General features: G+C 47.0%; 2 protein-coding genes across 5 annotated transcripts in view; one reads left to right on the top strand and one right to left on the bottom strand.

The window, feature by feature from the left end:
- Positions 1-64: 64 nt before the first annotated feature.
- PPP1R7 (protein phosphatase 1 regulatory subunit 7) lies at positions 65-16,376 on the top strand. Of its 2 annotated transcripts, XM_058843978.1 has the most exons (11): positions 65-181; positions 844-921; positions 1,089-1,211; positions 5,339-5,394; positions 6,336-6,401; positions 7,043-7,173; positions 8,101-8,263; positions 11,327-11,443; positions 12,752-12,856; positions 13,704-13,790; positions 15,994-16,376. In XM_058843978.1, exons 2-11 carry the CDS (start codon positions 879-881, stop codon positions 16,168-16,170), a joined length of 1,068 nt encoding a protein of 355 aa, XP_058699961.1. In that variant the 5' UTR covers positions 65-181; positions 844-878; the 3' UTR covers positions 16,171-16,376. The 2 variants fall into 2 exon arrangements, with proteins under 2 accessions (XP_058699961.1, XP_058699962.1); XM_058843979.1 differs by lacking the exon at positions 844-921 and having other exon boundaries at positions 72-181.
- Positions 16,377-20,997: 4,621 nt separating this feature from the next.
- HDLBP (high density lipoprotein binding protein) overlaps positions 20,998-27,521 on the bottom strand; it is a 38,918-nt gene continuing 32,394 nt past the window's right edge. For all 3 annotated transcript variants that reach the window (XM_058844495.1, XM_058844494.1, XM_058844496.1), the window contains exons 23-28: positions 27,074-27,208; positions 26,396-26,539; positions 26,040-26,225; positions 24,541-24,657; positions 23,995-24,123; positions 20,998-23,368 (exon numbers count right to left, since the gene is read on the bottom strand). In XM_058844495.1, the coding sequence (XP_058700478.1) occupies positions 23,282-23,368; positions 23,995-24,123; positions 24,541-24,657; positions 26,040-26,225; positions 26,396-26,539; positions 27,074-27,208 (798 nt within the window). In that variant the 3' untranslated portion in view covers positions 20,998-23,281. The remainder of the gene's footprint in view (positions 23,369-23,994; positions 24,124-24,540; positions 24,658-26,039; positions 26,226-26,395; positions 26,540-27,073; positions 27,209-27,521) is intronic.

The raw sequence follows: 27,521 nt of genomic DNA on the forward strand, positions 1-27,521 counted from the left end.
CATGGGGGGGCAGCGGGAGGGGCGTGTCCCCGCCTCCTGGGCGCGCCACCTGCGGGCGATGGTGGGCAGCGCCGGGCTGTGATTGGCGGGGCGGCGGCGGAGGCAGTTTCCGGAAGGGGCGGTGGGAGGAGGAGCGATATGGCGGCGGAGAGCGGAGCGGGGCCGCAGGAGATGATGGAGGGTGAGAGCCCGCTGGGGCTGCCGCGGAGGCTGAGGGGGTCGGGGTGGCGCGGCCGGCTGCTCGACCGCCGCCTCCGGGCGGTTCGGCTGCCGGCTGCGCGCTGAGGGGGGGCTTGTGCGCCCTCCGCGGTCGTGCAGCCCCCGCGCGTCCAGCCCGAGGGCCACTGGCCGGGGGGCCAGGCCTTGCCGGGGGGCCGGTGTGTGCTGCTGCACGCCGTGATGCCCGGCGGCTCCGTGTGCCAGAGGAAGAGAAGGAGTGGGGTTGTGGAGATGGCCGTGACGTAAAAAAAAATAAAGATAACAAGAAAGAAACCTTCTGGATGGCGCTGGTTTTCCTTAGTCCCTTGGTGAAACGAGAGCAAATAGAGGGGGGACCAGCGAGGAGCTTCTTGTGGTCCAGGCTCAGGGTGGCCACCGGAGCTGGGTCTCGGTAAACGTGAAGGGATCTGGCAGGTTGTTCTGGGGATACGGTTTCTCTTATCTGTTAGGTTTTTTTATTATTGATACCTTCACTTCTTCGTGTCATTAGTACTATTGTACATGATACTGATTTTTTTATTTATTTTTTTTCTAAAAGCTCTTAAAATGTAATAGTTCTAATTCCATCTCCGTAATCTTTGGAATTGCACTTCATTGATCTAAGAAATTTCCTTTTTCCTCCAGTCTTCTTCCCAGATTGTTGGTTTTAGGAAGATGTGATGGGAGGAAAAAGTGCATCCAAAATCAAAGTAGAAACAAGGGGTAAGAGGCCTTTTATTTAAGACTAAACCTTTCATTTAGTTAACTTAGGATTTCTACTAACTGCCTAGTCGTTTATTTGAATCCTGGTTATTCCATCTGCTTGCTACTCCTTCCCTGTGCCCCTCTGCTGGGAAAAGCCTAATTCTGCCGTTCTGTGTCTTGTGCAGTTGATAAGCGGATCGAGTCGGAGGAGTCGGGAGATGAGGAGGGGAGGAAGCAGGCGGTTCGCCTGGTGACAGAGCTCAGCCAGCAGAGCCTGCGGGATGAGCAGAACGGCGATAACTCCGCAGGTACCGTGTCAGCCTCACCGCTGCCTCCAGGAGCCGTGTGCGCAGCCTGCGTCAGCCCCTTGTGCTCCTCCTGGCTGAGTATCCATGGGATTCTGCCCTAGAGCCATCTGCTTGAAATTTCAATAAATTGTAGTGTTGTCGTTGCTAGAATAAAGTTGCCTGCTTTTTATGGAACCACTAATATTAGACCTTTGATTTTTTTTTTCTTGTTTATTTACCCATCCGTGTTTCTCTTTGAAATATTTGATATCAAAATGCAAACCATCTCTATTAATTCTCTATTCATCTCTGTTCTAATCTCTATTTTCTTTTATGGAAATTTAGAAATTTTATATGGAAAGATGCTGGAAATTTTCATTAGAAGTTATCATGAGGAACTTTTCATAATTCTACCTTAGTTAATGTAGTTTTTTGCCCAAAGAATTGCCAGGTTCCTTTGGAAGGCAACAAAGATTATTCCTAGATGGATTGAAGGAACCTGTCTATTTTATTGTTTTAATTTAAACGTTCTAAGACATCTCAAAATTATATCTTTGAATCCTCTTGGGTTTAAACTTTTCCTTCTGATCTCACTGTTTGTATTAGAACATGGGGCAGAAATATTGACAGACTTTAAAGCCAGTGTTTGATGGAAGGGTTTTCACTGGCTTGCATGGAGCTGGTCAGAGCAGATCCATTTCTGCAGACCCTGTGTGGTGATTTGAGCCGTGCTTTTGGTGCAATCTGAAGTGGAACATCATTCTTTTGACAGAGATGTCCATGTTATTTTTATTGGGATACTGGAAGGGAAATAGTTCTTACAGTGGATCCCTCCTTGTCTTAACCTTGTGCATTGGGAATTGCCAAAGTATTTCTCAAACTAGTGAATTGTTACTAGAATTTTAAATCTCATCTCATAACTAAATGCACTCTATATAGGTTTAATTGTTTATCATTTAATCTCCCTAAGTATCAATAAGGAAATGTTCTTCCATAGGCCAGGCATGGCTTTTCAATCTGTGCATCCCAAGCACTATGTAATTGATAGAACCATCTTTGCCTGCCTGGAATCCCGAGTGTTTGCTCAGCTGGCGTGATTTAGCTGTGTGTTGGAGGTTATATTTTGCACATTGTTCCCCTGGGAATTCTATGAAAGGAAATACAGAAGTGATGTACTTTTACTGTAGTGAAAGCAAGAGAAACACATTCAGATTTGTCTGCTGAATTACATCTGTGTACTGTTTAATATAATGACTGTATTGTTACTTTTTCCAAACTGTAAGCATTCAGAAAACTAGGGCAGGAACCAAGCAGAGGAATAATTTTTGAACATTCAAGATAGTTTCCACGGCCAGCTTTGAGTTTCTCAGCTGAAAGGAAAATGATGAGTTTTCCACATTTTTTTTTTTCACAGAAGATGTTAAGCAGAAAGAGCTTGAGCAGCTGAAATTTCAAATTCATCATTTAGCTAATTCTCTGAGGAATAGAGCCTCGGGTTAGAAAGCTTATAACTGAGCTATTTATAATATTCTTCATGCATGTGCACTTTAAAAGTGTAGTTAGGCTTTTTGTTGATTGAAATGCTTGTGGTACTGTGAACTTATGTAACTCGGTAATGACTGTTCCTGCTGTGGGCTTTGGGTTTTCTGAATGGTGGATTTTCTTTCCACCTCTGCAGAGGCATGTGGCTTGCAGACATAGGGTGCACAAAAATTCACTTACAGAACTTCATTGCCAGAGTGATGATTTTTTTCCCATTGAGAAGTGTGGAGTAAAGCAATTTCCAAGGGAAAATGCAGTCCTGGCTGAAAAGTTCTTGTAGGACGATCAGTTAAGAGTTTTTTTATATCCAGTCAGTTCATAAATAAAATTACATATAAATGACTGTAAATTTGCTGGAACCATTTTTCTCTTCTTTCTCTTGCTTTTTTTTTTTTTTTTTTTTTTTTTCTGTTCTTTGAGAAAAATTGTATTTTAACATTTTCATACCAATACTGATTTACAGCTGATACCAGATACACAGCTCCCTCAGGCTGCTATTTGCTTTAGACACAGTGCATGGGCTTTATGACAGTTGGCTTTATTACACAACAGCATGTGTAATAAAGTGCCTGTGTGTTCAGTTTTAAATATTTCCATTTATTTATTTTATTAATCCATTTAATTTTTTTTTCTTTTATTTTAGAAAATTCAATGTGCATCCTGTGTGATTTGGTTTTGCAGCTTTGGATTTGAGTGCTCTTTTCCACACTGGCTATCATGAGTGCTCTCACAAAGCCATATGTCAAAATTAAGAGGAGCCTACCCTTTGACAGGCCCCAGAACAGAGTATTTAACACATTACCTAAATCAAGTGTTTATAAATTAAAATATTCAAGCTTGCTAGCCAAATGAAGTCAAATAATTTTTTTTCCTGAATTTTTGAATGAGGATTTTTGCTGAAGATTTCTTTTTTTACCCAGTGCGTGATTGGCTTTACTGTTGGACAACTTTAAAGCCTCAAAAGCCTTGAAACTCAAAAAGTTCCTTCACCATGAGCACTAAGTTGCTGCCAGTATGATTCAATACAAGGGGTATAATTTGGATTTCTTCATGTGATATCTCAAATAACTGTAGTTCCAACCCAGGCACTGTTCCTGTGGGCTGTAAATTCAGCAAGACCGCTTGTTTGGCTTGGAGCACTTCTCACTGACAGTCTTTGCACCCAAGAAACAGGTAAAAGAGGTAGAGCCTTGATAGCAGCAGGATGGGGTATCCCACTCCCTCCTGATATGGAGCTAAAATAAGAAAAAGCAGGCGTTGCTCACTGTTAATTGCTGACAGGCACATGTATGTGTGTCAATTTTTGGTGGCATTTCTATCTTTCTGTTCAACATCCCCAAGACTACCAGCACATTTTGCATTCCCAAACTATAATTTATGTTTCCTGCTGATTTGTGCTGTTAAAAAAAAAAAAAAAATCTAAAATATGAGGATTGTTTTTATAGTCTTAACTTCTGTGAATCAGTTCAGTGAGTCTTTCCTGTTTAAGTGTCCAGGCAAGAGCAACAGCCCAAGTATAGGAAGGTTAGTGAAGATCTGTGGACCACCAAGCCCTTGGAGTTGGATGGTAGCATTAAAAATGGTGACGCTGGTATTGTTTATGCCTTCATTACTACTTACAATGCCAAGCATTAGCAGGAGAAACACTCATTAAATAGGAGCACTTGACATTTACAGGGATGTTTTAACCATGCTGGGCTGTGAAAATAGTCACTGCTGCTGGGTTGAGGGAATGAGCTTGCATACATGCAGGAGTAAAATCCCAAAGGCAAAGCCTTTGGGATGTGACTTTAATTAAAGTTGCTTGAGTTTTTGGTAGCACCCAGAGAAGCTTTGCACATGAAGTAGAAAAATCTTGCATGTCGTATGTCAGTTTTGCAAAGCTGAATCAGAAATTGGTGCAACCAGCACACCATCTCCAACAAATGGGAATGGACATGAATTATTCAGCATGAATTCTCCAGTAAATTTCCCTTCCTCCTGTGCTATGGTAGGAGCACAGCAAATGCTGGCCTGTTTTCCAGAGCTATAAAAGCATTTCCCAAGGAAATTCATGTAGTGGGATAAACAGTGTTGTCTGGCATAGTAGAGAGTTCAGCCAAACAAAGGAAGGGAGATCCATGCAAAAGTGTTCACAACAGTGAGATAAAGTGGCAGTGCTAATAAAAAAAACCCTGAAGGTTGAGATTGTTGAGATGCTTGGTCATTCCTGGTCATCTCACTAGACAGTTACAATTCCTTCTTGGCAAGGTTTTATTATGTTGTCAGAGGAGCACAGACACTTTGGATGGGGTATCTTTAAAGGGATGATTGCAGGTGTGAAGGAAAGGCATCCTGCCTTCTCATGAGCCTGCAGTTTTCAGCAAACACATGGGCAGGTTGGGCAAGGTGCTGATCTGTGTGTCTTTTGCATCTGAGCATGAAATCCTGCTGATAAGGAAGTTTTTTCCGTACGGAGTTGTCGTGGTTTTAATGAAGCATGATGTCTGAACTCTGCCTCTCGTGCGTTTCTTCTCCTGAGGAGCATTTGCTCTCTGGATGTTGGCTGTTGTCCTGCCTTTGGCTGGCTGGTACAGAAGTTAATAATGTGTTTGCTTCTCCTGCAGGAGATGCAGAGACACCAGTGGACATGGAGACTATTAGCCTGGACCCAGAAGCTGAGGTAAAAGCAGATTTTTGTCCTTAGGGGCTTTATACGGCAGGAAGCAAAGGTAGGCAAAGGCAAGTATTGAAACCTGATTAAAAGATCTAATTCTTCTTAAGGTGCTGGCTACTGTGATCCTCCCCAGAACTGATTCAGAGCCTTTAGACTAGAAGTAGAGGTGTTTCATTTTTTATCACTAGCTTAAAGATTTTGTTATACTTTAGAATTTTAAATTTAGCATAGATGCACTGAAGGTGTGTCTGTGCTGCAAGATGTATTGCTACGAGCTTCAGAGAGTATGTTCAGTGAGCTGTCTGCTGCAGTGAGCCCTGTGATGTGGAACAGGCACAGTGACTTACCCAGCCCACTGCCTTGGCATCAGCAACCTCGTGAGCCTGTTAGCAGCAGAGGGTTTGAGCTGGGGTGGGGAAGTGCTCTGTTTCTCTTTGACTTTCAAAACTGGAGCATCTGGGGCTGAACAGCACAGATGTGAAGTGCCTCAGCTGATTGCCAGTGAAGAATTAATGTTGACAGAACCACTGGTTATTCAAACTGTCAGTGATTTCTGCTCATCTGAGGCCTGGAACTGGAAATGGCAATTTGTGTTCTGGTTAAACCCTAGAAAAGTAGTTAAGAGAACTTTATGCAAAACTTTATTTATGCAAGAATTTTTCTCAATAAATTTCTGAAGATTTGTAATTTGGGTAATGCTCAGGCTTGGAAAGGGATGTTGCATTTTGCAGATACTGCATTTGCAGTTGACAAGTTTAGGCCTTGTGTGTCAGTTGTGGTGGTAAAACCATGTGCTAAACCCATTTTACAAATGCTCTTGGAAGGGAAGTTTTAATGAGCTACACATTTTGTAAGACTGTAATTTCCTTAGAACAAAGTAGCAGCTTCATCTTTAAAGACCAGATTTATTTTGAAACAACTGCTAAATCCCTCCATTTCTCTTTAAGGATGTTGACTTGAATCATTTCCGAATTGGGAAGATTGAAGGATTTGAGGTGCTCAAGAAAGTGAAGGTAACAGTCCTGGGGAGTAGAGAACACCTCTTGGAACTGGGGATTTTGTAGATCTAACCTTTAAGAGGACAGATAGAAAGTATCTTTTTGGCTGACTTTTAGGGAGTTAATTTTTAGCTGAAGAAGGTAGTGTTCACCTATTTGTCAAGTAGTAACAAAAACCTTGGGATTTTGCAAGTTTGTTTTTGGAACTGGATGAGAGACAATATGTCAGGCCACATCCTGGACTAGCACAGCAGACTGAGCATTGAATAACATGGATGGGAAAGGATCTCTAGAGGTCTCCAGTAAAGCCCTCAAAGCAGGCCCAGTTAGAACATGTTGCTTAAGGCCTTCACCAGTTAATTTTTTGGGTATTTCCAAGGATGGAGATTATGTAGCCTCTCTGAGCTGCTGTTACTGTGTCTGACCATTGTGGTTGAAAGATTTCCCTCTGTAGAACTGAAGTATACCAAGAAAAGACTGTATTAAAAAAACAAATAAACAAAACCAAACAAGCCATTAACAACCCAACAAATTCCCAGCAAAACTTAATGGGGAAACCCTCTCACATACCTTTTTGTCATTAAGCCAAAAGGCATTATATGCAATCCTTCATATCCATTTTCTTGTTTCTTTTTAAACTTTTCCTCAACAATTAGACTCTATGTCTCCGTCAGAATTTGATCAAGCACATTGAAAACCTGGAGCAATTGCAGACTTTGCGGGAACTGGATCTCTATGACAATCAAATTCGGAAGATTGAGAATTTGGAGTCTCTGGTGGATCTTGAGTGAGTCCAGGGGAATCACCAGGATTAGGTTGGGGGTGGTTTGCTACTCACTGTGTTACTCATGCTGTGCTTATTCCAGTGTTTATCACCCAAGCCCCTCTCAGAATTTATTTTGGTGCTCTGTGAAGGATAATATTTACTCTCTATTGATATTTGACCTGTGCAGTAAATAAGCCATTATCCTGAAACTCCCCAGGGAGAGGCAGCTGGAAATGAAACATGTGCTGTGTAAGGCAGTGAGAATGGCAGGTGGTTGCAGCTTCCACACAGGTGTGGGAGCTCTCAGGCCCCCTTTGCTCTTGTAGCGAGTGCTCTGTCTAACAGGTTTTTATTCCTCCAAAAATGACAAGAGATTTCATGTAAAGCTTTTGGTGGATTTTTTTTTCATTTGTTTTGTCTTTGTTTTTTTTGTGTTTTTTTTTCTTGAAGAGTGTTGGGGAAGGGGTAAGTACCCTTCCAAGTTTCTGAGTTTCTGGCACTTGCCTGGATCACTCTGGAGGTGGAGGTGCATTACAAAACTGTTCCTACTGGGGCAGGACTGGCCCACTTCTCACCATCACAACTGCTTCCTGCCCAGGGGGGCCATTGACATGGTCCTGTCAGAGGCAGATCTTGTAGGCAGGTACCTTTCCCAAATGCAGATTGCCTTCCTCCCACCATGGCAGCTCCATGGCTGGACAAAATAATGGCTGTCTTCTGCATGTGGCAGATGATTTTTGGTTTTGCTAACACACTACAGAAGTATTTTGAAGGTTTTATTTGTTGTATTTTCTGCTCAAAAGAAATTGCATCCATGACTTTAGCTTCAAGGCCTAGCAAAGGCTTGATCTCTGCAGAGAGGGAGATTCCCCACCAATTCACAGATGCCTCTTTCAGAATCATCGATGCCTGATGGACTGATGAGACCTTTGGTTTGTTTTAACTCAGGATCCTGGACATCTCCTTTAATGTTCTGCGACACATTGAAGGACTAGATCGGCTTACTCAGCTTAAAAAACTCTTCCTTGTCAACAACAAAATCAGCAAAATTGAAAATTTGAGCAACTTGCAGATGCTACAGATGTTAGAGTTGGGGTCCAATCGAATTCGGGTAGGTTTGCTCTGAGATGTTGGCTGGAGAGTTTTCAGCTCTTTGGTGTGATACTGGCATTTTCTGAAAGTGCACTGCATTGACTTTGATTTGCAATTTTGTTGGTTTTTATTGTTCCAATCACTCACTGTGCTTATTGCATGCTGGAGCCTTTCATTATCCATTAGTGCCTGGCTACTAAATCACCATTTGTGAATTTGTCTTTAATGAACTCTTATATCCCCCTACGTGTTTCCTTTCTCATGTTATGGTTTCTTCCTGCTAGAGAGCCAAGCCTATCAAAACTGGCAATTGTTTTCTCTTACCTCTCTACAGACTGCTGCTGAGTCCATGAAACCTACTGAAAACAAAATTAGTTTGATTTGCAGGTGCAATTGACTGTGCTATGGCAGTCAGTCTTGTTTAGCAAAAAGATTTTCTTGAGGCTTTGCTCTGACATGCCTTTAAAACCTAAAACTTGGTACTGTACTGCTGATGATTGCTTTTGGGTTTTATTGTTTGTGACTTTTTCAATTTAAAATCTGTGCCACTTACAGGAGAGCAGTCATGAGTAGTCTCTCCTGTCCCTAAGCTATGATTCTCTGTATTTGTTCAGTTCATAAGAGAGCTGGTCAGACAGATGACACAAAAGACTTGCAACATACAAAATAAGCTTTTTTTTAAAGCTTTTTTAATTACATGCTCTTTAGAAAATACTCATAAAAGATGAGTGCATTTCAATCAACGTGGTGCAAGTTGGTGCTGCCCATTTATAGTCTCTGAGAAATTACTTGTTATGCTGAAAGATTAGGAAAAGATCTGTTTGTCCTTTTTGTTTCAGGACTTGTAGAAGAATGCTTGTCTTTGTAGAAAAGAAGGAAACTTCAGTTTTTAAAAAGAGCCTTCTAAGGCAGAAATATGTGCTACTCTTTTGAAGAGGAAATACTTTGCTTTGCTCCTAAAACTAAACTGGACTGAATTGTTTTCCAGAAATTTGTGCTTTAGAAATGAAATTATTTAGGGGAATAATTCTAGGGTGTGAGAACATCAGCCAGGTCAGATGAAGGATTAGGAACCTTAGAGTTTGCATGGGATGGGGGAACAGGAGTTATGGAGAGAAGCACTTGGCTTGTTTCAGAAGCAGAGCAGGCTCAGCACACTGATCCTTACATCACAAAAGTTGGGTTAAGCAAAACTGTACTGTATTCTGTATCTAAACATCATTACCATCTGGGGAAAAAAGAAATCCAGCTAGGTTTCTGAATTGGTACTTAGGCAGTACATTGTCAATAACGTTGTCAAGCCAAGGAATATCTTTTTAACAATGAGGTTAGATTTATTTTACATGTGTTTTCTCAGTGTTGATCCTGAGCATATTAACAGAACAAACAAAAAAAAAAAACAAACCCAAAATTGTCACTGTATGGGTAATACAAGCTTCTTAAATTACTTCCTTTTTAGTGTTTTTTTTTTTTTTTTCTATTTGTCTGTTAATTCTGTTCTGACTTCTTCAAACAGCAGTGTTCTATGCTTCTAATTGCTTTATTGGAGTGAGTAACCTGTGGCTTGGCTTGGCACAAAGAAATCTCATGCTGCCTAGGGGTACCCAGAACTCCTGGGCTAGTTTTCTCTTGGTCTAGGGTGTCTTGGCTCTATGCTTTAAGCTGGACCTATCCTTAACTCTTTAGGGTACAAGCCTGTGGACTCTTCAGGCAGCGTTCTTGGCTCTGAGGTGCCTGATTGACTTTGCTGTGCATTAAAGCTGCTGCAGCAGGGCTGTTCTTGCCTGCTCCTCTGCACACTCAAACCTCTTGGAGTACCCTTATCTTGGAATCCCTCAGGACTTAGCACTTTTTGCTCTGTTTCTTTTGGGGAGCAGAACTTTATGCTTGAGCTGACATATTTAATGCTTTTTTCTTAAAGTTGGACTGAGGCAGCTATAATGTAAGCACTTCTTTACTTGTTCTTAGGTTTTTGTCCCCTCATGTTCATCTGTTCCGTTCTTCTCCCTGTACTGAGTCATCAGTATTTCCTTCTCAGGGCTGGAGAAGCTGCCAGTGAGCAACAAATCTATAATTTTTCTTGCAAGGTCAAGAAAGGGCTAAGCCCTTAGTCTAGAAGGGGTGTGAATGTAATTTTGAGCTGATTAACACTGTCTGTTCAGTCTTCTGGCAGTTGTGGGATAGAGGCTGAAAAGCTTCTTACCTTTCCTGAGCATCCATCTTCTTCTTCTTAATGTTATTACATGCACAGGTAAACACAGGGTAATCCAAGTGGTGCTAGGACTCAGTGGCCTGGCTCCCCAGCACTACTGATTTGAAATTTTGGCAGGCAAGTAGCATGTGGAAAAGCTGAGATGTCATAGCCTACCTGAGCACAGACACACAGCTCTGGGTGTGTCTGTGTCCATGTTATTGTTTTACTGTGAGCTGAATTCTGGTTGTAAGGTCCTTGTCACTTTTAACAGCATCTTGGTTTTTTAATTCAGAGGCTTTTCCCTGAGAAATAAAAGCGTTTCCTTTTGTTTGCAGGAGCCTTTTGTAATCTTACCCTTTTCCCTTTTTTTTCCCTGTCTGTGCTCTTCTGTTCATGCTTTCTCTCTTCCTTTGTAATATCCCTGATGCTTCACAAGGATCCTTATTCCTCTTCCTGAAGGCTGAGCTTGAGCTAAACTGGTGCAGTGTCCATATTCTGCCAGTAGCATGTGTGTTTAAAAAGTGTACACCACTCAGACTGGTGTGGGTGTGTTCTGCCTGAAACATGACTGTATAGCCAGTAGTTAAATCTGTTAACACACACACACACACACACACCTGTGAGACAGTTAACTTTGCTTATGGCAGAGGAGCTGAATAACTTGCCTCTGTGTTATGCAGTCACTGATGTGCAGGACTAAATTTACAAATTGTGGTTTTTTCTTCCCAGATTCTGTTTCCAATCACTAGTGACAGATTTTGTTTGCTTTATAAATGAGTATCTTCTACCCAGGATACACCACATGGTTATAATGTGGCTACAAAAGTGACAGCCACATCTACCAGCTGGAGTTTTGCAATAACACTGTCTCCTCTGGTTGTTTCACAGGTGATAGAAAACATCGACACCTTGGCTAATCTCGACAGTCTCTTCCTTGGAAAGAATAAAATCACCAAGCTCCAGAACCTGGATGCGCTGACAAACCTGACTGTGCTCAGTATACAGGTACTGGTTGTGTTCTGAAAAGCCTCAGTGACATGAGCCACCCTGTGAGATAGGATCAGCTCTTTTGAATCACAGAATCCCAGAAAGGTTCTGGTTGGAGGGAACATTAAACACCATCTTGCTCCAGCCACCCAAAATGGGCAGGACACCTTCCACCATCTCAGGTTGTGTCCCAAGATTCCACCTTGGACACTTCAGGGATCCAGGGGCAGCCACAGCTTCTCTGGGCATCCTGTGCCCAGGCCTCACCACCCTCACAGAGAAGAATTTCTTCCTAAAATCTAATTTAAACCTGTATTCTTTCAGTTTCAGGCCATTCCCCCATGTCCTGTCACTGCACACCCTTGTGAAAAATTCCTCTCTGGCCTTCCTGTAAGCCCCCATTAGCAGGTCTGCAGTGTTAGAGTCAAACTCCTGTACTGGAAGGAAGTGTGATATTCTTTGTGTTGTCTTTTTTCATCCTTTCATCCTACTTGAGATTGACAGACGCTGATAAAATTATAAAACAAATATTTGTTTTATACATTTTTTCATATTTTTATGGAAGAAAGAACAGGAAATTACTGTTATCCTCTACTTCCTTCCTGAAACACTGTTTCCTAGTGTGTTACAGTAGCACTGAAAGTGTTATGCCAGGTAGTCCTTACAATGACAGTGGTTCAGTGTCACTGCCTTCTTACTGAAGAGGCAAGAAATGTGAACAAGCCTGTGCTGAATGCAATCTGTCCTTAATGAGCTTTCAGAAAGCTTCTTCCTTTTTAAAAGGTGGAATAAAAGATAACTCATCTTTCTTTTTCTTTTTCCAATTTTCTTTCACTGAGTCTCCTCCTTATCCCTATGACAATACTTGTGCATTCTAGTATGTGTTAAAGCTGCTGGCAAGACACACTGACTGCCTGTTGTGGTACCTGTATGTGCCATTATTCTGCAGGGCATAAAGAATTAGCTACAGCAGAGTACAGTGTGATTAAGGTGGTGGAACTTCCCCTCTGACCTTCCCACTTGTGAAGAGCTACAAAATGAACTCTGTTCATGCTGTTGTTTAAGACACCAAGCCAAAAAATTTTCAGGCTGCAACTTTTGATGGGAAGGTCAGAGTCTGATTCTTGCTGGAGACTGGGACTCCCATGGGACTTCCTGATGCATCAGTGGTGCAGAGATCAAACAGCTGAGCTCACAGCATCAGTCTGGGGCCAAGCAAACTATTTTCCCTTCCCAGCCATACTTTAGAGAAATGGTTTTCCCCTGGGGAGTCACAAGGGTTTGGGTTTGTTTGGAGTGGTACTAAACAGCCTGCTACACTTCCAGAATAACCGTCTGACCAAGATTGAGGGGCTGCAGAGTTTGGTGAATTTGCGGGAGTTGTACCTCAGCCACAATGGCATCGAAGTCATCGAGGGACTGGAGAACAATGTGAGCAGGCTTTTGCTGACTGTGCAACACAATTGTTGCCCTGAGCTGCTTGTGTTAATGGCTTTCTGGAAGTTTTTGTTGCTTGCTTTCCCCAGCTAGGTGTGGGTTCCTAAGTCTCTTGAGAGACCACAAATATCCAAGAGTTTGTTGTATGTTAAAGTATCTCGTGTGGGTAAAGATGCTGCAGATATTCTGGAGTAGAATTACTTTCATCACGTGGGGAAGGGAGATGTGGTTGAAGCAGTAGCCTGGCTGATCCTCAGGGAAGGCTCTTGGACACAGCTGGCTGGCTGCTGCAGCCTTTCAGACAGCAGCTTGGTGATGGCCATGAGAGCTTTTCAATAGGACAAAACTGGAGCTGGGAGTAAGGCCAGCCATGGCATGCAGCTTGCCTTCCTGTCAGTGTACATGTCTGTCTTTTTGGATGGGATTGGTTTCTTGGAAGCCTGTATCATTTTCATTTTCACCCAGCAAAAGTTTTTCTAAAATTGTTGAGTTTCCTGCTGCTAAGAGTTTGTTCAACTCTGCTGCTCAAGGGGACACTTTGGATCTGATTTTTAATCCTCCTCTTAATGTACTTTGAGGAAAGCTCACTTTTTAGGAGCCCTTGGCTGGCAGCTGCCAGTAACTGCCTTTATTTTTGTCACATGGCTTCTGGGGGTCAGTAGCCCATGTTGATTGAGAACAATCTTCCTTGTTCTATATAGACAGAAAGAGTTGAGCTGAATGTGAGCAGCTGGCAATAATGTGTCTGCTCCTGACAGTTTCCAACTCTGAGCCTGGAAAAAGTGGTACAGAGAAGATGAAAGGAAATCAGATCTAATATTTTTGTGTTTGCTTTGTCTAGAACAAACTCACAATGCTGGATATTGCATGCAACAGAATTAAGAAGATCGAGAATATCAGTCACCTAACAGAGCTCCAGGAGTTCTGGGTAAGCACAAGGCAGAACTGTTCCCCAAAATATTCTGTGCAACAGTGGGGGAAACCCTTCTGATGGCCAGCATATGGACATGTGTGCCTTGGAGGGAACTCTCCTGGTTCTGGTGATCAGCTTTAAGATCTTGACAGCCTGCATGGATGGAGTGTGTGGTGGTTTTCCCTAGGAAAGATGCAGAGCTTAAAAATTTCTTTGCCAGCCTTGATGAGTGGTAAGAAGCCTGTATCTGAAATGGGCCCTGCCTTCACGCTCAGGTTGGTTATGAAACAGCCCCACATGTCCTATTTCTGCAGCTCTTCTTTCTCTAAGTGAGCGTGACAGACTACCAGGGGAAGCACAGAGCTTGTTCAGAGCAGAGTTCATATGTTTATGGTGTTATAAATACAAAGAAAATGAAACCAACCTCTGGTTCCGTTCCTATGAGGCAGATAACAGCTTAGGTTTGCTTCTGTTTCTTTTTGGTGCCCTGAATTGCTGAGGTCTCTGGCTTCCCTAAGTCAGGTCAGGTAATTCAGAGATACCCTGTCCTGAAGCAGCAGCAGCATTGTGCCATGTTTGGGAGCTGTGTACAAATGTGCTCATGTGACAAAATGAAGAAGCTGCAGATGTTCATGAGCTGGCATGTGCTTTAGCTCTTGTAGAATTTCTGCATTCAAGAATAAGAGAGTAAGAGCTGTGCTGTACAGTGTCTGTCATTTGGAGTTATTTAAACTCTTTGGCAGATACTGAGAGAAAAGGAGCGGAAAGCAGCTTCAAATGAAACCCAGCTGGAGTCTGGAGCCCAGGCTCCTTAGATTGTTTTCCTCATCTTGCAGTGAGGCTGAGGAGACAGCCAGCAGCATTACCTGGTCATGTGTGTCTGTAAGGAACTCTTTAAGGAGCAGGACATTTACCATGGCATCTTTTGGGCAGCAGAGGTGAGGCAGGGCAGTGTGTCTGGTGTGGGGCCTGTCCTGATGCCGTGCAATTTCCTCCTGTCTTCCTCTTTGCTGTTGCTCTGCTAATAGGAGGTGTCTGCACTGGTTGCACCTGAAGGGACAGGCCAGAGCTGAACTTGGCTGGATTCCTTTGCAAAAACACTAGTGTGTTTAGAGTCCTTTGTCAGAGCAGAGCACTGGCCAAGACCTGTTAGCTGAGCATGGAAAATGCCCTCCTGGCTTTGTTCCACTTCAACACCATGTTTAAAAAATACTGACTTGTTTGAAAAGGAGCAAGGCAGAATTTTCAATGGAAACCAGTGTTATATCTCCCAATTTGTATTTTTTTTTCACTGACTGCACAGTTGAAGCTACATAAAAATACATAAAATACATAAAAATGTCCCTTACACCTTAAGTAAACAGAATTCAAAATCCTAGACCCTGTGATAGTCTTCTAGCAGTTTCCCAGTAGCACATCCCCAGTGGAGGGACTGAGACATCTGAAGGTTGAGTGACTTGGCTGAAGTACCATTTTGATGAGCTGTAGCAGAGTGAAACAATCCAGTGAGGATTTTTGTGTTTTATATGAAGGTAGCATTGCTGCAGTGACTCTGTATCCAAAAGTGAAGGGTGCTGTTGTCTCGAGATTGAGCAGCATGTGGCCACATTGCAGCTTTGCTTCCTTGTTGGGCAGCTTAAGCACTCATTCCTTTGTGTGCAATTGCTGAGCCAACAAAGAGGCAGGAGAAGAACCCAAATCAGAGAGCTTGGCATTTCCTCTGGAGTGTAGAAGCAGGTTTTGCAGGGAAATTTATGTAGAGGAGAGAGGAAAATGTTGCTTTTCTTAACGGCTTGGGACATTTTTTAATGTCTCCTGAGAAGTCATAAAAGTAAAGATGGATGTCACAGTGGAAATAAATTATGATATAAAAATTTCCAGTCCATAAATGCACAGTGGAGTGGGAGATGGTGTAGAGACTGGCTTGGTGCCTTGCAGGCTCTTTCCCAGCACAGTGTTTGGACTGGATCCGGTGTCTGAAGGGTGGAGCATCTGACCAGCATCCAGGACAGTGTGGGGGAAGTTGGTTTTAGTGCTGAGGCCTGGGATGTGAGACAGGAAGGCTCATCTCAGAGGTTACAGAGGTTCTACTTTGTAGACAAAGTGTTTATGATCCTGTGCAGCAGTGGTTCCCCAGCAGCAGTGACGCAGTACCATGACTGCTTTCCTTTTCTCGGGGGTACCTGTGGGTGTGAATGTGCCTGTGTGTGCTCTGCAGATGAATGACAACCTCGTTGAGAGCTGGAGCGACCTGGATGAGCTGAAAGGAGCCAAGAATTTGGAGACTGTATACCTGGAGCGAAACCCCTTGCAGAAGGACCCCCAGTACCGGCGCAAAATCATGCTGGCCCTCCCGACTGTCCGGCAGATCGATGCCACATTCGTTCGATTCTGATGCTCTTGCTGCCCTCTCTCCCCTGCCCTCCTCCAAGAAGTGTCCCAGCGGGGTTTTTTATCCACTCACCATTCCCCAGGTCTTCAGTACACTGACACAGGGCAAACAGTCAATAAAAAACACTGAAACCAGGTCTCGTGTACAATGCACTCATTGTTTTTGAAATGTTGTTATTATTATTATTATTATTAAATCTTAACACAAGAGCCTTCAGTGTGCCTATGTTTATTTTATTCGGGAGGTTTTACCAGAAGGTGTTTGCAGCAGATTGAAGCCATGTGAGCCACTTACTGACCACTGTTGACTCTGTGCCACACATTCAGGTTAGGAATCTCCTTGCAAACAGCACATCTGGATTAAGGCTCAACAGTGGCCTGTAAAAATGTGAAAAAAGATCTGGTGAAGATCCCCACCCAGGTTGGTTTGCAGGTATGAGTCAGTTCTAAATATCTGGTGATACAACATGGGGCTGCAGGGGGAGTAGCCTTCTTGTACTCATGTTTTTAAGCACAGCTGTGAGCTCATGAGAGGACTGGGGACAAACTGGTGTTAATACATTAATGTGAGCAAGGTAAGGGTTTGATAGCACTTTGTTGCAGACAGTGTTTGCAGTCAGAAAATCTGAATCACATCCTGCTTCTACTGAAGGTGGCAGTGTGGCATTGTCCCTCTGCACCTGTGCTTGATCCAGGCCATTGAACTGCATCTCTCCAGCTGAAAAACCCTGGGAAGCACTTGCCATCTGCTGCTGTGTTTGTCCAACAGGCATGTCATCAGTCCAGGGGAACAAGGAAAACACAGGAGGGGTGCTTGAAAATGTGCTCCTGGTGTCAGTTTAATTCATTCTGCTCTGACATGAATTGGAATCTTTGAAAGAGTGGGATGAGTCCCTTCTTCAGCTGGAGACCAGGAATATTATGCAGGACCGTGTGGTCCTGTGAAATATTTCAGTTCCTCTTTGTTCCTTTATTTCCTCTTTGTGGGCTGTGTTGCATTTGCTCACAGGCAGCTCTGCTGTGGATTGTGATGCTGCTGGAGGTGGTGTGGTGATGAGGATTGACTGGGGAACCTGCACCCCATCTTGTCACTGAGCTGGGAATGTGGTGAGTTGCTTTCAGTCCCTCAAAGTGCCACAAACCCTTCCTGGGGTCTGTCAAGGCAGTGTCTCAGTTACTCTCTTACATGGGTGCTGTACCCCCACCCTGTTCCTGGGCTGTGTCCCCTTGACTGGCAGCACCCAGCAGGCAAAACACAGCTGAAATCCCTTTCCTTGTTTCAGACTTGGTCCTGGTGTGGGAAACCATCCCCCAGGAGCTGAGCTGGCAGCAGGACAGTTGTGAGAGCAGGGACCTGCAGGAGAGATCTGCTGCCATCCACAGGACTTGGAGAAAGACATTTCTGGACAAGCTTCACTGCTGGGATACACGTAGAAAAGGTACCCAGTGATCTGACTCTGGATTTCTATCCCCTTTTAAATGCAGCTTTGATTTGTGGATTGTGGGGTCCAGGGGAGGATATGCCCTGCTGTGGGGTCCTCTCACAGGCAGGGAGCCAGGGCTTGCAGGGGTGTGATGTGTTTGTGTTCATCTTCAAGGTCAGCTGCCAGGCTGATCCACACCAGCACAGTCACCCCAGTGCTGCCCACATAAACATGTGCAGGTGACAGCAGCCTTATTTTTTATCATCTGCTGGAGTCAGCACAGGACTCATGTGGAGAAGCAGGTGGTGCCTTACCTGCTGCTGAGGGTACCTGCAGCCTGCTCTGCTCCTGTGCAGCAGCTCCAGCTCTGGGTGCCTCTGCAGATGAGGGGCTGTGGTGCCCAAGCTTGCAGGGGAAGAGGGACAGTGCCTCAGTGCTCCTCACTGTCCCACTGCATGAGCAGCTGCATTTCTGTGGGGCTCTGATGGGGTTTGCAGCCTCCTTGCTTTCCAGGGGACCCAGCGATCCCACAGTCACCACTCTTGTCCCATGGACAGCTGTAGGATCCCACTTAATTTTGCTTCTGAACTTCTCCAGAGCCCCATCCCTTCTTTCCCTGGATCCTGAAAAGCAGGTTCCTGAGTCTTTGGGCAGGGCTGAAGGACAGGGGAGTGCTGCTGCTATTGTGGGCAAGGAGTGCTGCAGCAGGAGGACTGTCCCATCAGAGAGTGGGAGCCCTCCCATGGCCACAGGAAGCCTGGGACTGAGGCAGTGCTGTGGGCTAACCAGTCCCATTCTGGGACCCCTCATCAGCCCTTTTGTCCTACCTTGGGAAGCAAGAAGAGGGCTCTGTGTGAACCAGATAAGCCCTTCTTTCCCTGGGGCTGCTCTGGATGCATTCCTGGGGTTGATCACTCACAACTCCAAATGGCTCCTGCAGGTTTGTCGGCTGTCCCAGAACATCTGAGCTTTCTGGAGTTCCGCAATGAGGAGCTGGGTGCCAACTGGGAGAGACCCTATGCTGGCCTTCCCAGCTGGTGTGTGCTGTGGGAATTCCTTCCCATGCTTGGGGGCTGATCTCTGTGTGCCAGCAGGCTGAGGGTCCCGCTGGGCAGCCCAAGTGGATGCTCCACAGAGCTGCCACAGAAGCTGCTGGTCATCGTAGGGGCAAGCAGATCATCAACAACGTGCAGGAGGTGGATATCCTGTGAGTAGACCCTGGCTTGCCAGGGCCATCATGTGTCCCTGAGCTCACACAGGATGCCAAAGGCGTGTTCAGTAGCAGAGGACATGGTGGCCCTTCTTTTTCTCCTCCAGGAAGCTGAAGTGCTGGTGGCATAAGTGCAATCTCCTGTCAGGCGAGAAGGTGGGTGAGGAGGGGGAGTTGGCCTGGTGGAGCAGGCACGCTGGGTTATGGCCCACCCATAACCACTGCTGGGGTTAAAAGGGCTGATTGGTGAGTACCTGGAGATGGATAGGGATTGGCCTCAGGCTGGGGAGTGCTGAGAGGTGCTGGGAGAGAGAAAGCTGGGGTAGAGAGGCAGGAACTACAGGAGTCCCCCAGACGAAGGAGCTTTCACCCCGAGCAGCCTGCAGGGGCTGGAGGGAGAAGGGCTGCCCCACTCCCCATGGATTGGGACTGCGAGATGCTGCAGTTAATGATGCCATCTTAGTCTGCCCCTCCCTGCTCCTCTTCCTCCTCTTTCTTCTTCATCTTTGTGATGAAGCCAAACTGCAGAACTAGGAGGAAGAGGGTAGCCTGTCCTCTGACCCCTCTCTTTGTCCTGCTCAGCAACTGGGTGATCTGCCTGGGTGCCTACAAGTGCATCTGTGACTACCAGTGGCCTGTGGCATTGGCATCTGGTTCTCCCTCCTGGAGGTGATCACTCACCTGGCCTTTGTCAGCAACGTGCTGGGGGGGCAGTGGGGCATGAGGAGGCTGCAGGTGGAGTAAGGGAATTGGGGGAGAACTCGTTTGCAGGATGCAGCATGATGAGGGGAGCAGCAGTGCTCAGGCTGGCTCTGCCTGTGCAGAAGGTGCAGCTCCAGCCATGGGCAGTGGGCAGCTGTCATGCTCTGGGCCTTGCTTGGCAATAACTGGGGGAAGAGAACAGCTGTCTGCTGACCCAGACCAGTGTCATGTCTGCTTTGTCAGGCTGAGGGCAAGGAGAGGCAGAAAGCCACCCCAGAAGCACAGGGCATGAAGGAGGGTGGGGATGGGGTGTCCCCCAGCTGCAGGATCTGCTGCAGCACATCTCCCTGCTTCCAGGCCTTCCTCAGAGCCTTCACCTCTGACTTTCTGCCCCATGCATACTACAGTACATCCACAACAGCAGCTTCAACATGAACTTCACCTTGGTGCACGCACTGCGGGACTTTGTCCTGCAGAGCAACACCCACACAGCTGGGAGCCTGCTCCTGCCTCGGCTGGCTCCTCCTTCCTTAGGCTCGGCTCTTGCCTTTCTCTGCCTCTGCCACAGCAAACATTCTGTTCAGCAGAGCAACTTTTGGCCAAATCCACATTGTCCAATCACTTCCTTGAGGTCCTGGGAGCCCTCACTCATGCCAGGGCTGGGCGTGTGCTGGACATGTCTGTGTGCAGGGCAGTGGGGAGGGCCACTGGACACCACGGGGCACTTTTGTGAAGAATAAACTCCCCTGGGGCCAGGTTACCTGTGGGACTTGGGTCCCAGCAGAAGCTGGCTGAGGGCTGGTTCTGCTGTGCTCTGGCATGCCAGGCTGGGAGCAGGAGTAACTGCTGGGAAGCTCAGTCAGTACCTGCTGCACTTTGTTCCCTCAGATAGAGCATTCAGGGACCAGGACAGCAGCCTGACCTTTACTTAGTGGCAGCTGCTGGCTGCATGCTCAGGTTTCATCATTACCTTTGAGGTACCAGCTGCTGAGCCCAACTGGGTGGCCCAGGGTGTGGGGCTGGGGCAGGGGCAAGGACTCACCATGGCAGCCAATTCACACCTCTCATCCACTTCCAGCATCTGGGTTTTGTTACTGGTTGTGACTGCATGGCTGGTACCCGGCGTTCCTGAGGCTGTGGAGGTTAAGATGAAGCATGAACAGTACCTGGCCAGAGGCTCTGGCTGTGGAGTGGCTGAGCAAGAGGGATCATGGCTGGTGCCTCCCCTTCCTGCCTTACACCAGCAGCATCCCTGGCACCAGTTACCAGGAGGCAAGCAGATCTGTGTTTCCACAGCCCCCTGCCCCTTTCCTGCTCTCACCCCTTTCTTCGACCCACTGCTTGCCATATGAGTCCCACCCCTTCAAGGGTGTGGCCACAAGCAAAGGCTCAGGCATACAAACTTCCAGTCTTTGAATGCCTGGCTGAACCCAGCCCAGTATGGGCTGTCTTGGATCTCACCCCACCAGCAGAAATAATACCCACCACACTCCAAGCTGTTTCAGGTTTTATTTTAGAATTTATAAAATTCCAGTGTCATCCATACTCAGGAGCCTTTTTACATGTTTGCATATAGTCTCCAAATTCCAAAGTTAAGGCCAAGGGATCATTGCTATGGAAACATACAATATGGAAGACGTCAAAGAGAAGAAATGGACACATGCCACAGTCTGCTGCAGAAGGAGGGTGGTGGGGGGACAGTACTAGGTACAATCACTTTGTGACCTTCTTTAGAGTGGAAGGGTGGGCTGTGGGGCATAAGCCCAAGGCAGTGGATGCCCTGGATGTAATTCAAGCCTTGCTGTGCAACTGGTGAGGGCACGGGGGCATAAAGAGGAGGGGGTGGTAGGCTTGGTGATGCAGGGCAGACCTAAGCTACAGGGTATTAACCATTTTCTGACAGACGCAGATGGGAAGGTACCTCCCTAATTCTCCTTCTTCCATGCTGGAGGCAAGGCCACCCTGTCCTTCAGGGGCAACCAGGCACCCCACAATGGGCCATGGTCTGTTTCACTCGGTTCTCAGACTAAAGGAGAGCACTGTGAGGTTTTGGTTTGACTTCTGCATAGCAGTCTCTGCCAAGAAGAGCTGGAGCAGGAAGGAAAAGCATCAGCATGTTCGGCCTGTCCCAAGGAGGGAAAGGCAAGGTGGCTGGGCTCAGCCTGCCTGTTGTGCTCTGTCAGTAGCACTAGAGAAAAGAGGCTAGGGACTCCTGCTTGTCCAAGAACTGAAGCAGCTGGGACAGAGGAATGGCTCAGACTACAAGCTCTTTAGGACCGATGCAGGGGCATACAAAAACCCCACGCTACATGCCTCCCTTCACAAAGATGTGATTTCCCTCTCACTTGCTGGAGGAGCTCAGACACAACACCCTTTGAGCAAGCTGTGGCAGGGCCCAGGTGCAAGCAGCCCCAAGTACAGATCGTGGATCACCCTCTACCACATGATGGAGGTCTCAGGAAGCCTCAGCACACACATCAACCCCCAGTGCTGTTGGAGCAGAAGCTTGGCTCACACAACCTCTGCAGCCCAGGGCTACGGCACAGTTGCACCCACAGCCCTGGGGCCAAGCCCTGTGCTAGCTCATGCACTCCTACGGATTCACAGCCTGCCTCAGCACCACCATGCTCTGCTTCCCTCTGGAGCAGCTCTCACAGCTGTGCGGAGACACAAGGCTCCTCTTGCTTCTGCTATGGCTGCCCAGCTGACAGCTTGAGTAGCTGCTAACCCATGGCCATCGAGAGGCCCCCATCGTATTGATGTTTGAGGTAGAAAGAAGGCAAAAAGGAACGGTGACTGCTGCTTGTGCCGAGCTGCTGCAGCACTCACAGCAGGCTACAGCTTCTCCAGGCTCTGCATCCCACCAGCTGCTCCTGTTCCAGTCACTGCAGCGACCCTGGCCGAGCCAAACCTGTCCCATCCAGCCACACTGCCATGTGCTGGCTCTCCTGCCTGCTCACACTGCTGGGAAGGGGGAACAAGGAGTGGGGTCTGTCATCAAGCACTGGAAGACCGGTCAAGCGTGCAGGCTGGGGTTGTGCTTGGTGCGGCGCAGGGACACGCGCTCACTGCGCTCACTGGTGTTTTCCTGACCAGGGTAGCCATATGTTGTTCTGGCCCCTTCCATCTCTGTTGTCTCTACAGCCTATTGAAGGTTTTGTTTCTTTAAAAAGCAGATTTCTGACCTTATATTTTAAGCTCTCCCCACAGTCAGCTATCAGCATTAAATGAATTTTTGGCAGTTAAAAGGAAAAAAAGTTGATTGCACTCTACAAAGGTAAGGTAAGGCCTGGGATAAACACAAAGGAAAGAGGGCAAACGTTTTGGCTTTAGAAAGTCAAGGAAATTTATTTCCTGAGGTCATGAGACAGGAAGTAGATTCCTAGCCACAGTAAAGGAGGTCTCCTAATGAAGGCGAGAATGCCTAGTCAGACATGCTCGAGAGCAGATTGCTCTGCTAGCGCTTGGGAAGCTGCAAATCTTAGCCACTTGAAGTCAATTATGGAGTTTCTAACAAAAACACACACATTTAGTGTTTGAATCTGAGTGGAAGTCTTGTTCCAAAGGAGGAAAGAATATCCATCAAGAGATGAGGGTGGGTCCTAGACACGGTGATAGCTGAGGGGAGCAGGATGGGGTCTAGCACTCCAGACACCATTAGGAGACCTCTTGGGACAATTGATTTGTGCTCCAGCCGCTGGGTCAGATTTCAGACAGGAAGTATTTGTGGCAGGTTAGTGTCAGGTCAGCGGGCTGGAGGAGTTTCTGCTTCCAGGTCATTATCGTTTGGGTCCCCAGGGAAGAGTCTTGGGGGCCACTTGAGCCCCAAAGCTGGGGAAGTCTTCGGAACTGCTCATATCAGGGGCCTAGAGCAAACAAAAAGGGAACAAGTTAAGCTCCTGCCCTGCTGTGAACTTACACCAAGAGGCCCTGAGCTAAGCAGCATTGTTGCTATCCCAGGAGGAGAGACAATTGGCAAGACAAAGAGGATCACTGTGGCCCCAGAACAGCTAGAGGTGACATTGAGGAGGGTGAAGATAAGGTGCAAAGGGCTCCAAAGGTCCCAGCTCAGTAACTGAGACACTGGAGCAGGGTCAGGCCAGCCCTGCAGCAGCACTGGGGCAGCTGAGGATGAGCTGCCACATGTCCCAACTCAGAGCTGCAAACACTGAGCCAGTGACTGAGCTGCAGCAAGAGTCTCAAGTCTCAGGCCCTATAACTACACCTAAAAATAACACAACCTGGCAGGACACTTTCTGGTAAAGATCCCCCATTCCCTAACAGCTCCACAGTGGTGTAGTCAGAGTGGACAAGACCCTGGGAAAGTGCTTTGAAAGCTGGACAGGAGAGCCCAGGCCTATGCTCAGGCCACAGAGAGCAGCAAAAAGCTGCTTTGTCTGTCACCAAGGAGAGAGGGTGCTCTGTGTCCCCGGCACAGACAGAAGCATCCCCATACCCTGTGCCCCCAGCCTGCAGCACAAGCAGCACTCACCTTCTCGTTGTTGACGGTGGCCCAGGGGGCATCTCTCACCACAAAGCCCTTGGATGGGGCCTTGGACTCTTCATGTGAGGAGGGCTTCATGTACACCTGCATTGCCTCGTTGTCCACCACATCTGCAAGCTGCAGTAACACAACCAGTGAGGGGGGATCTGGATAGCTCCTCAAACTGGAATAAAATGCCTACCCTTCCATCTCACCACATTGCAACCTGTTCAAGCTCAGCAGCCTGTTCTACAATGACCAAAAATGGTGTGTCTGCACTAGTCTGAGGGACACAACTTTTAATTGGTGTAAGCTGCTACAAGGCAAGAGCACGCACATCCTGGGGTGTCCCAGCATTCTCATTCACTGTCCTCTCCTGGACACGGGGCAGTCCAGCTGGTTTGAGGGACAGCTGCAGTGGAGGCTGACAGCCACCTGCACAGGGCTCAGTTTTCTCTAATGCAGTGGAAGAAAAGACCACATGGACATGGTTCAGATCCTCTGTAGCAGGGGAAGCTCTTGCTAAGCACCATCACAGATTTGCTGAACACTTACATATTCCTCCTCCAAGTTCAGGATGTGATCAATAGCTTCTTCCACATTCTCAGGGAGTCCTGTCACAGTCACACAGTTGGGGTCAGGAGCTCCACTCTGGGGAAAGCGAATATCCACCTGTAACACAAGGAACAGCACAAGACTTAGACCTGCACATCTGAAATATCAGAGACTCCTCATGACCCTTGTCACTGGAATCACAGATCACTGATGCCCTAATTACTGTCCGTTCACAGACACAAGCCTGTTTCAGACCTTCACAGCTCAGACACTGAGGGGTGAGCAGGTATATAGCTGGCCCCAAAGCTTGCCCAGTTTCCTGTAGGGGAGAGCAGAGTGCTCTAGTAAGGACCTAATTTCCAGCAGCCCCTGCTGCTCCCACTCCCAGAGGCTCAGTGTTTTCTGGGCACCTCTGCAGCAGCGGCAGGAGAGTGGCTGCATTTCCAGACAGTGTCCTCACACTGCTGCAAGCATTTTTACCACTGAGCCATCACTACAAAGCACAATGAGCTTTCTGTGTTTGCCACAGAATAATCCTGGCTGACAATCACTTTATAGAGCTGGCCTAGTGCATCCCATGCATAAGCACTGTGCTCTCTCACACCCTGCCTTTCAGATGGATGCCAGAAATCTAAACAGGACAGGACCAAACCCAAAGGCTGCTCATTTGGGAACCAGTTTGTTTCAGTAATTGAGCCCAGCCAAAATGCAAGTCTCCAAAATCCCATCCCTCAGTATTCACATTCACTGCTGCCCTTGCAGTAAAGCCTCCTGCTGATGCAATACGTTATCAGGGCAGAGGTCCCTGACCTTCCCAAAGCCAGCTGACGTTGCCACATCCACAGCCCTGAGAATACACCATGATTCCCAAAGTCGAGGGGATCCACAGTGACCTAGAGAAAAGCCAGAGGAATTCCCTGAGTTAAGCTCAAATAGCTGGGTGGGGTCTGGGGACAGCCTCCTCACAGAGCCTCCCAGCAAGAGGCCTGGCTGCCCACTTCCAGTAATCGGAGTAGCTCTGCCTCTCTCAAGATCAACTGGGACCCTGTCTGCAAGAAACCCAAGTAAAGGGCTCCAGAGAGGGACAGAACCCAGTGCTAATCCAGAGCACCAAGGAAGTACTCTCAGGTTCCAGTTCTGTCTGGGTTCCAGCAAAACAGGAAAAGCTCTTGGCCTGGTTCCCAGAGAAAAATGACAGAGCTGAGGTGTGAGGATGCTTCAGCTGGTGTCTGGCTACAGTGTCCAGACAGCTTGGGTGCCCTGGGCATACCAGGATGCCCTGGGCCAGGGATGCTGCTCATATGCTGGGGGAGTTGAAGGCGAGCAGGGCAGCACTGGCATTTCTTTCATGTCTGTTCTAACTGAAGATGCTGAAAAGGCACAAGACACAAGAACCACAAGATGTGAGCCTCATTCATCACCAAGCTCTTTACACAGGAGAACGTGGCTGCTCAGGCCCAGCCTGGCACTGACCTGTGTGGCACTGCCCCGCTGCTCACCTTGAACTCATCCATGATTTTGCGGATAGCTTTTCCACGTGCACCAATGATGCGTGCGTGAACACGATGGTCCAGATTCACATCCTCGGAAACCATCTGCTCCAGCTCACCAACGATCTTCATGATGGCATCCCGGGCAGCCTCAGCATTCTTCTCATAGCCAGTAATGGTGATCTGGTCTTGGGCCTGGGGCACAGAAATGTGTGAGACCAAGCTCATAAGCAGCTGAGCAAGCTCTCTCCCTGCTAACCCCCTTTACCATCTACCTTATCCAAAAGCAGTGGAGAGAGTACAGAACTCTTGAGAAGATGCTCAGAGACAACCACTAGCCATCCTTGCACTGTCTGATCTCTCACCTGGCTTTCATCATCCTTGTCAGGGAACTGGATGTTGACCTCATGCTCTGTGCGTATCTGGGTGATCACTGCTCCCTTCCTCCCAATGATTTTAGGGTGGTACTTGGGATCTACAGTGACTGTCAGTTTGAAGCTTCGCAGGGCCTGGAAGAGGAGAAGCAGAGTGAGAACAGTGAACACATTGTGGCTGTTCCAGTGATGTCCACTTAAGTCACAGCATTTCCTTCTGGCATCTGAGATCCATGGAACAGATTTAGCAGGGCCACGCCTGAGCACCCAAGCCCTCCATCCACTGGAGCCTTGTGCTTTTGCCAAGTTCAAAAGGAAACTGCAAACAGCAAACAACCACCCAACTCATCCCTAACCTGTCATTCAGGGCTGTGATAAGGATTCAGTGAAGATAGGTAGAGAGAGACTGGCAGCACAGTGAGGTTTCCACCCACCAGTGTCTCAAAAGTACATGAAGATGTGAGAAAGACCTGGTCAGTCCAAAGCTACGTTTCCAAACTCTCTGTCTGTTCATGGTAAATGAGCTGCCTTTGAGTAACCCATTTATGACCATTCCACACCCACAGAGCAGCTAAGGGTGCCCCTAAAAGATGAGGTATTCCAGGAGTCTTCACCCAGAGGCTGAGGCCATGTTTGGCTGGAAGGAAGGAGGAGAGGCACAGGACTTACCCGATCCTCTTGTTCAGCTTGCAGCTCCTTCACTCTTTCCAGGAGCCCAACCTTGGCACGGTCCAGGTTGGTAGCCAGCCCAGTGATTGTGATGATATCTGACTGCAGCTCAGGAGCAGGCACCTGGATGTTCACCTGAATAACAAGTAGTGATTATCATTTTGTATCACTGCTCATTCTGTATCATTTGTGATTCCTCTGACTGCAAGCTAGCATCTCACTGGTCTCCCCTGACACCAAGACCAGCTCCCACCCCGGCAGCCTAAAAACCACAGAATGGCTGAGGTTATAAAGGACCTCTGGAGGTCACCAAGCTGGCCACCTGGAGTCAGTTGCCTGGGACCATTTCTAGATGGTTTTTCAATAGAACTCTTTTTCTCCAGCCCCTGTACTGCCCTAGAGAGGCCAGGAAACAAACATATTTTCAAATATATTTTCATCAGCCCCA

The sequence above is a fragment of the Poecile atricapillus genome, chromosome 8, assembly GCF_030490865.1.
Source record: "Poecile atricapillus isolate bPoeAtr1 chromosome 8, bPoeAtr1.hap1, whole genome shotgun sequence".
Lineage (NCBI taxonomy): Eukaryota > Metazoa > Chordata > Aves > Passeriformes > Paridae > Poecile > Poecile atricapillus.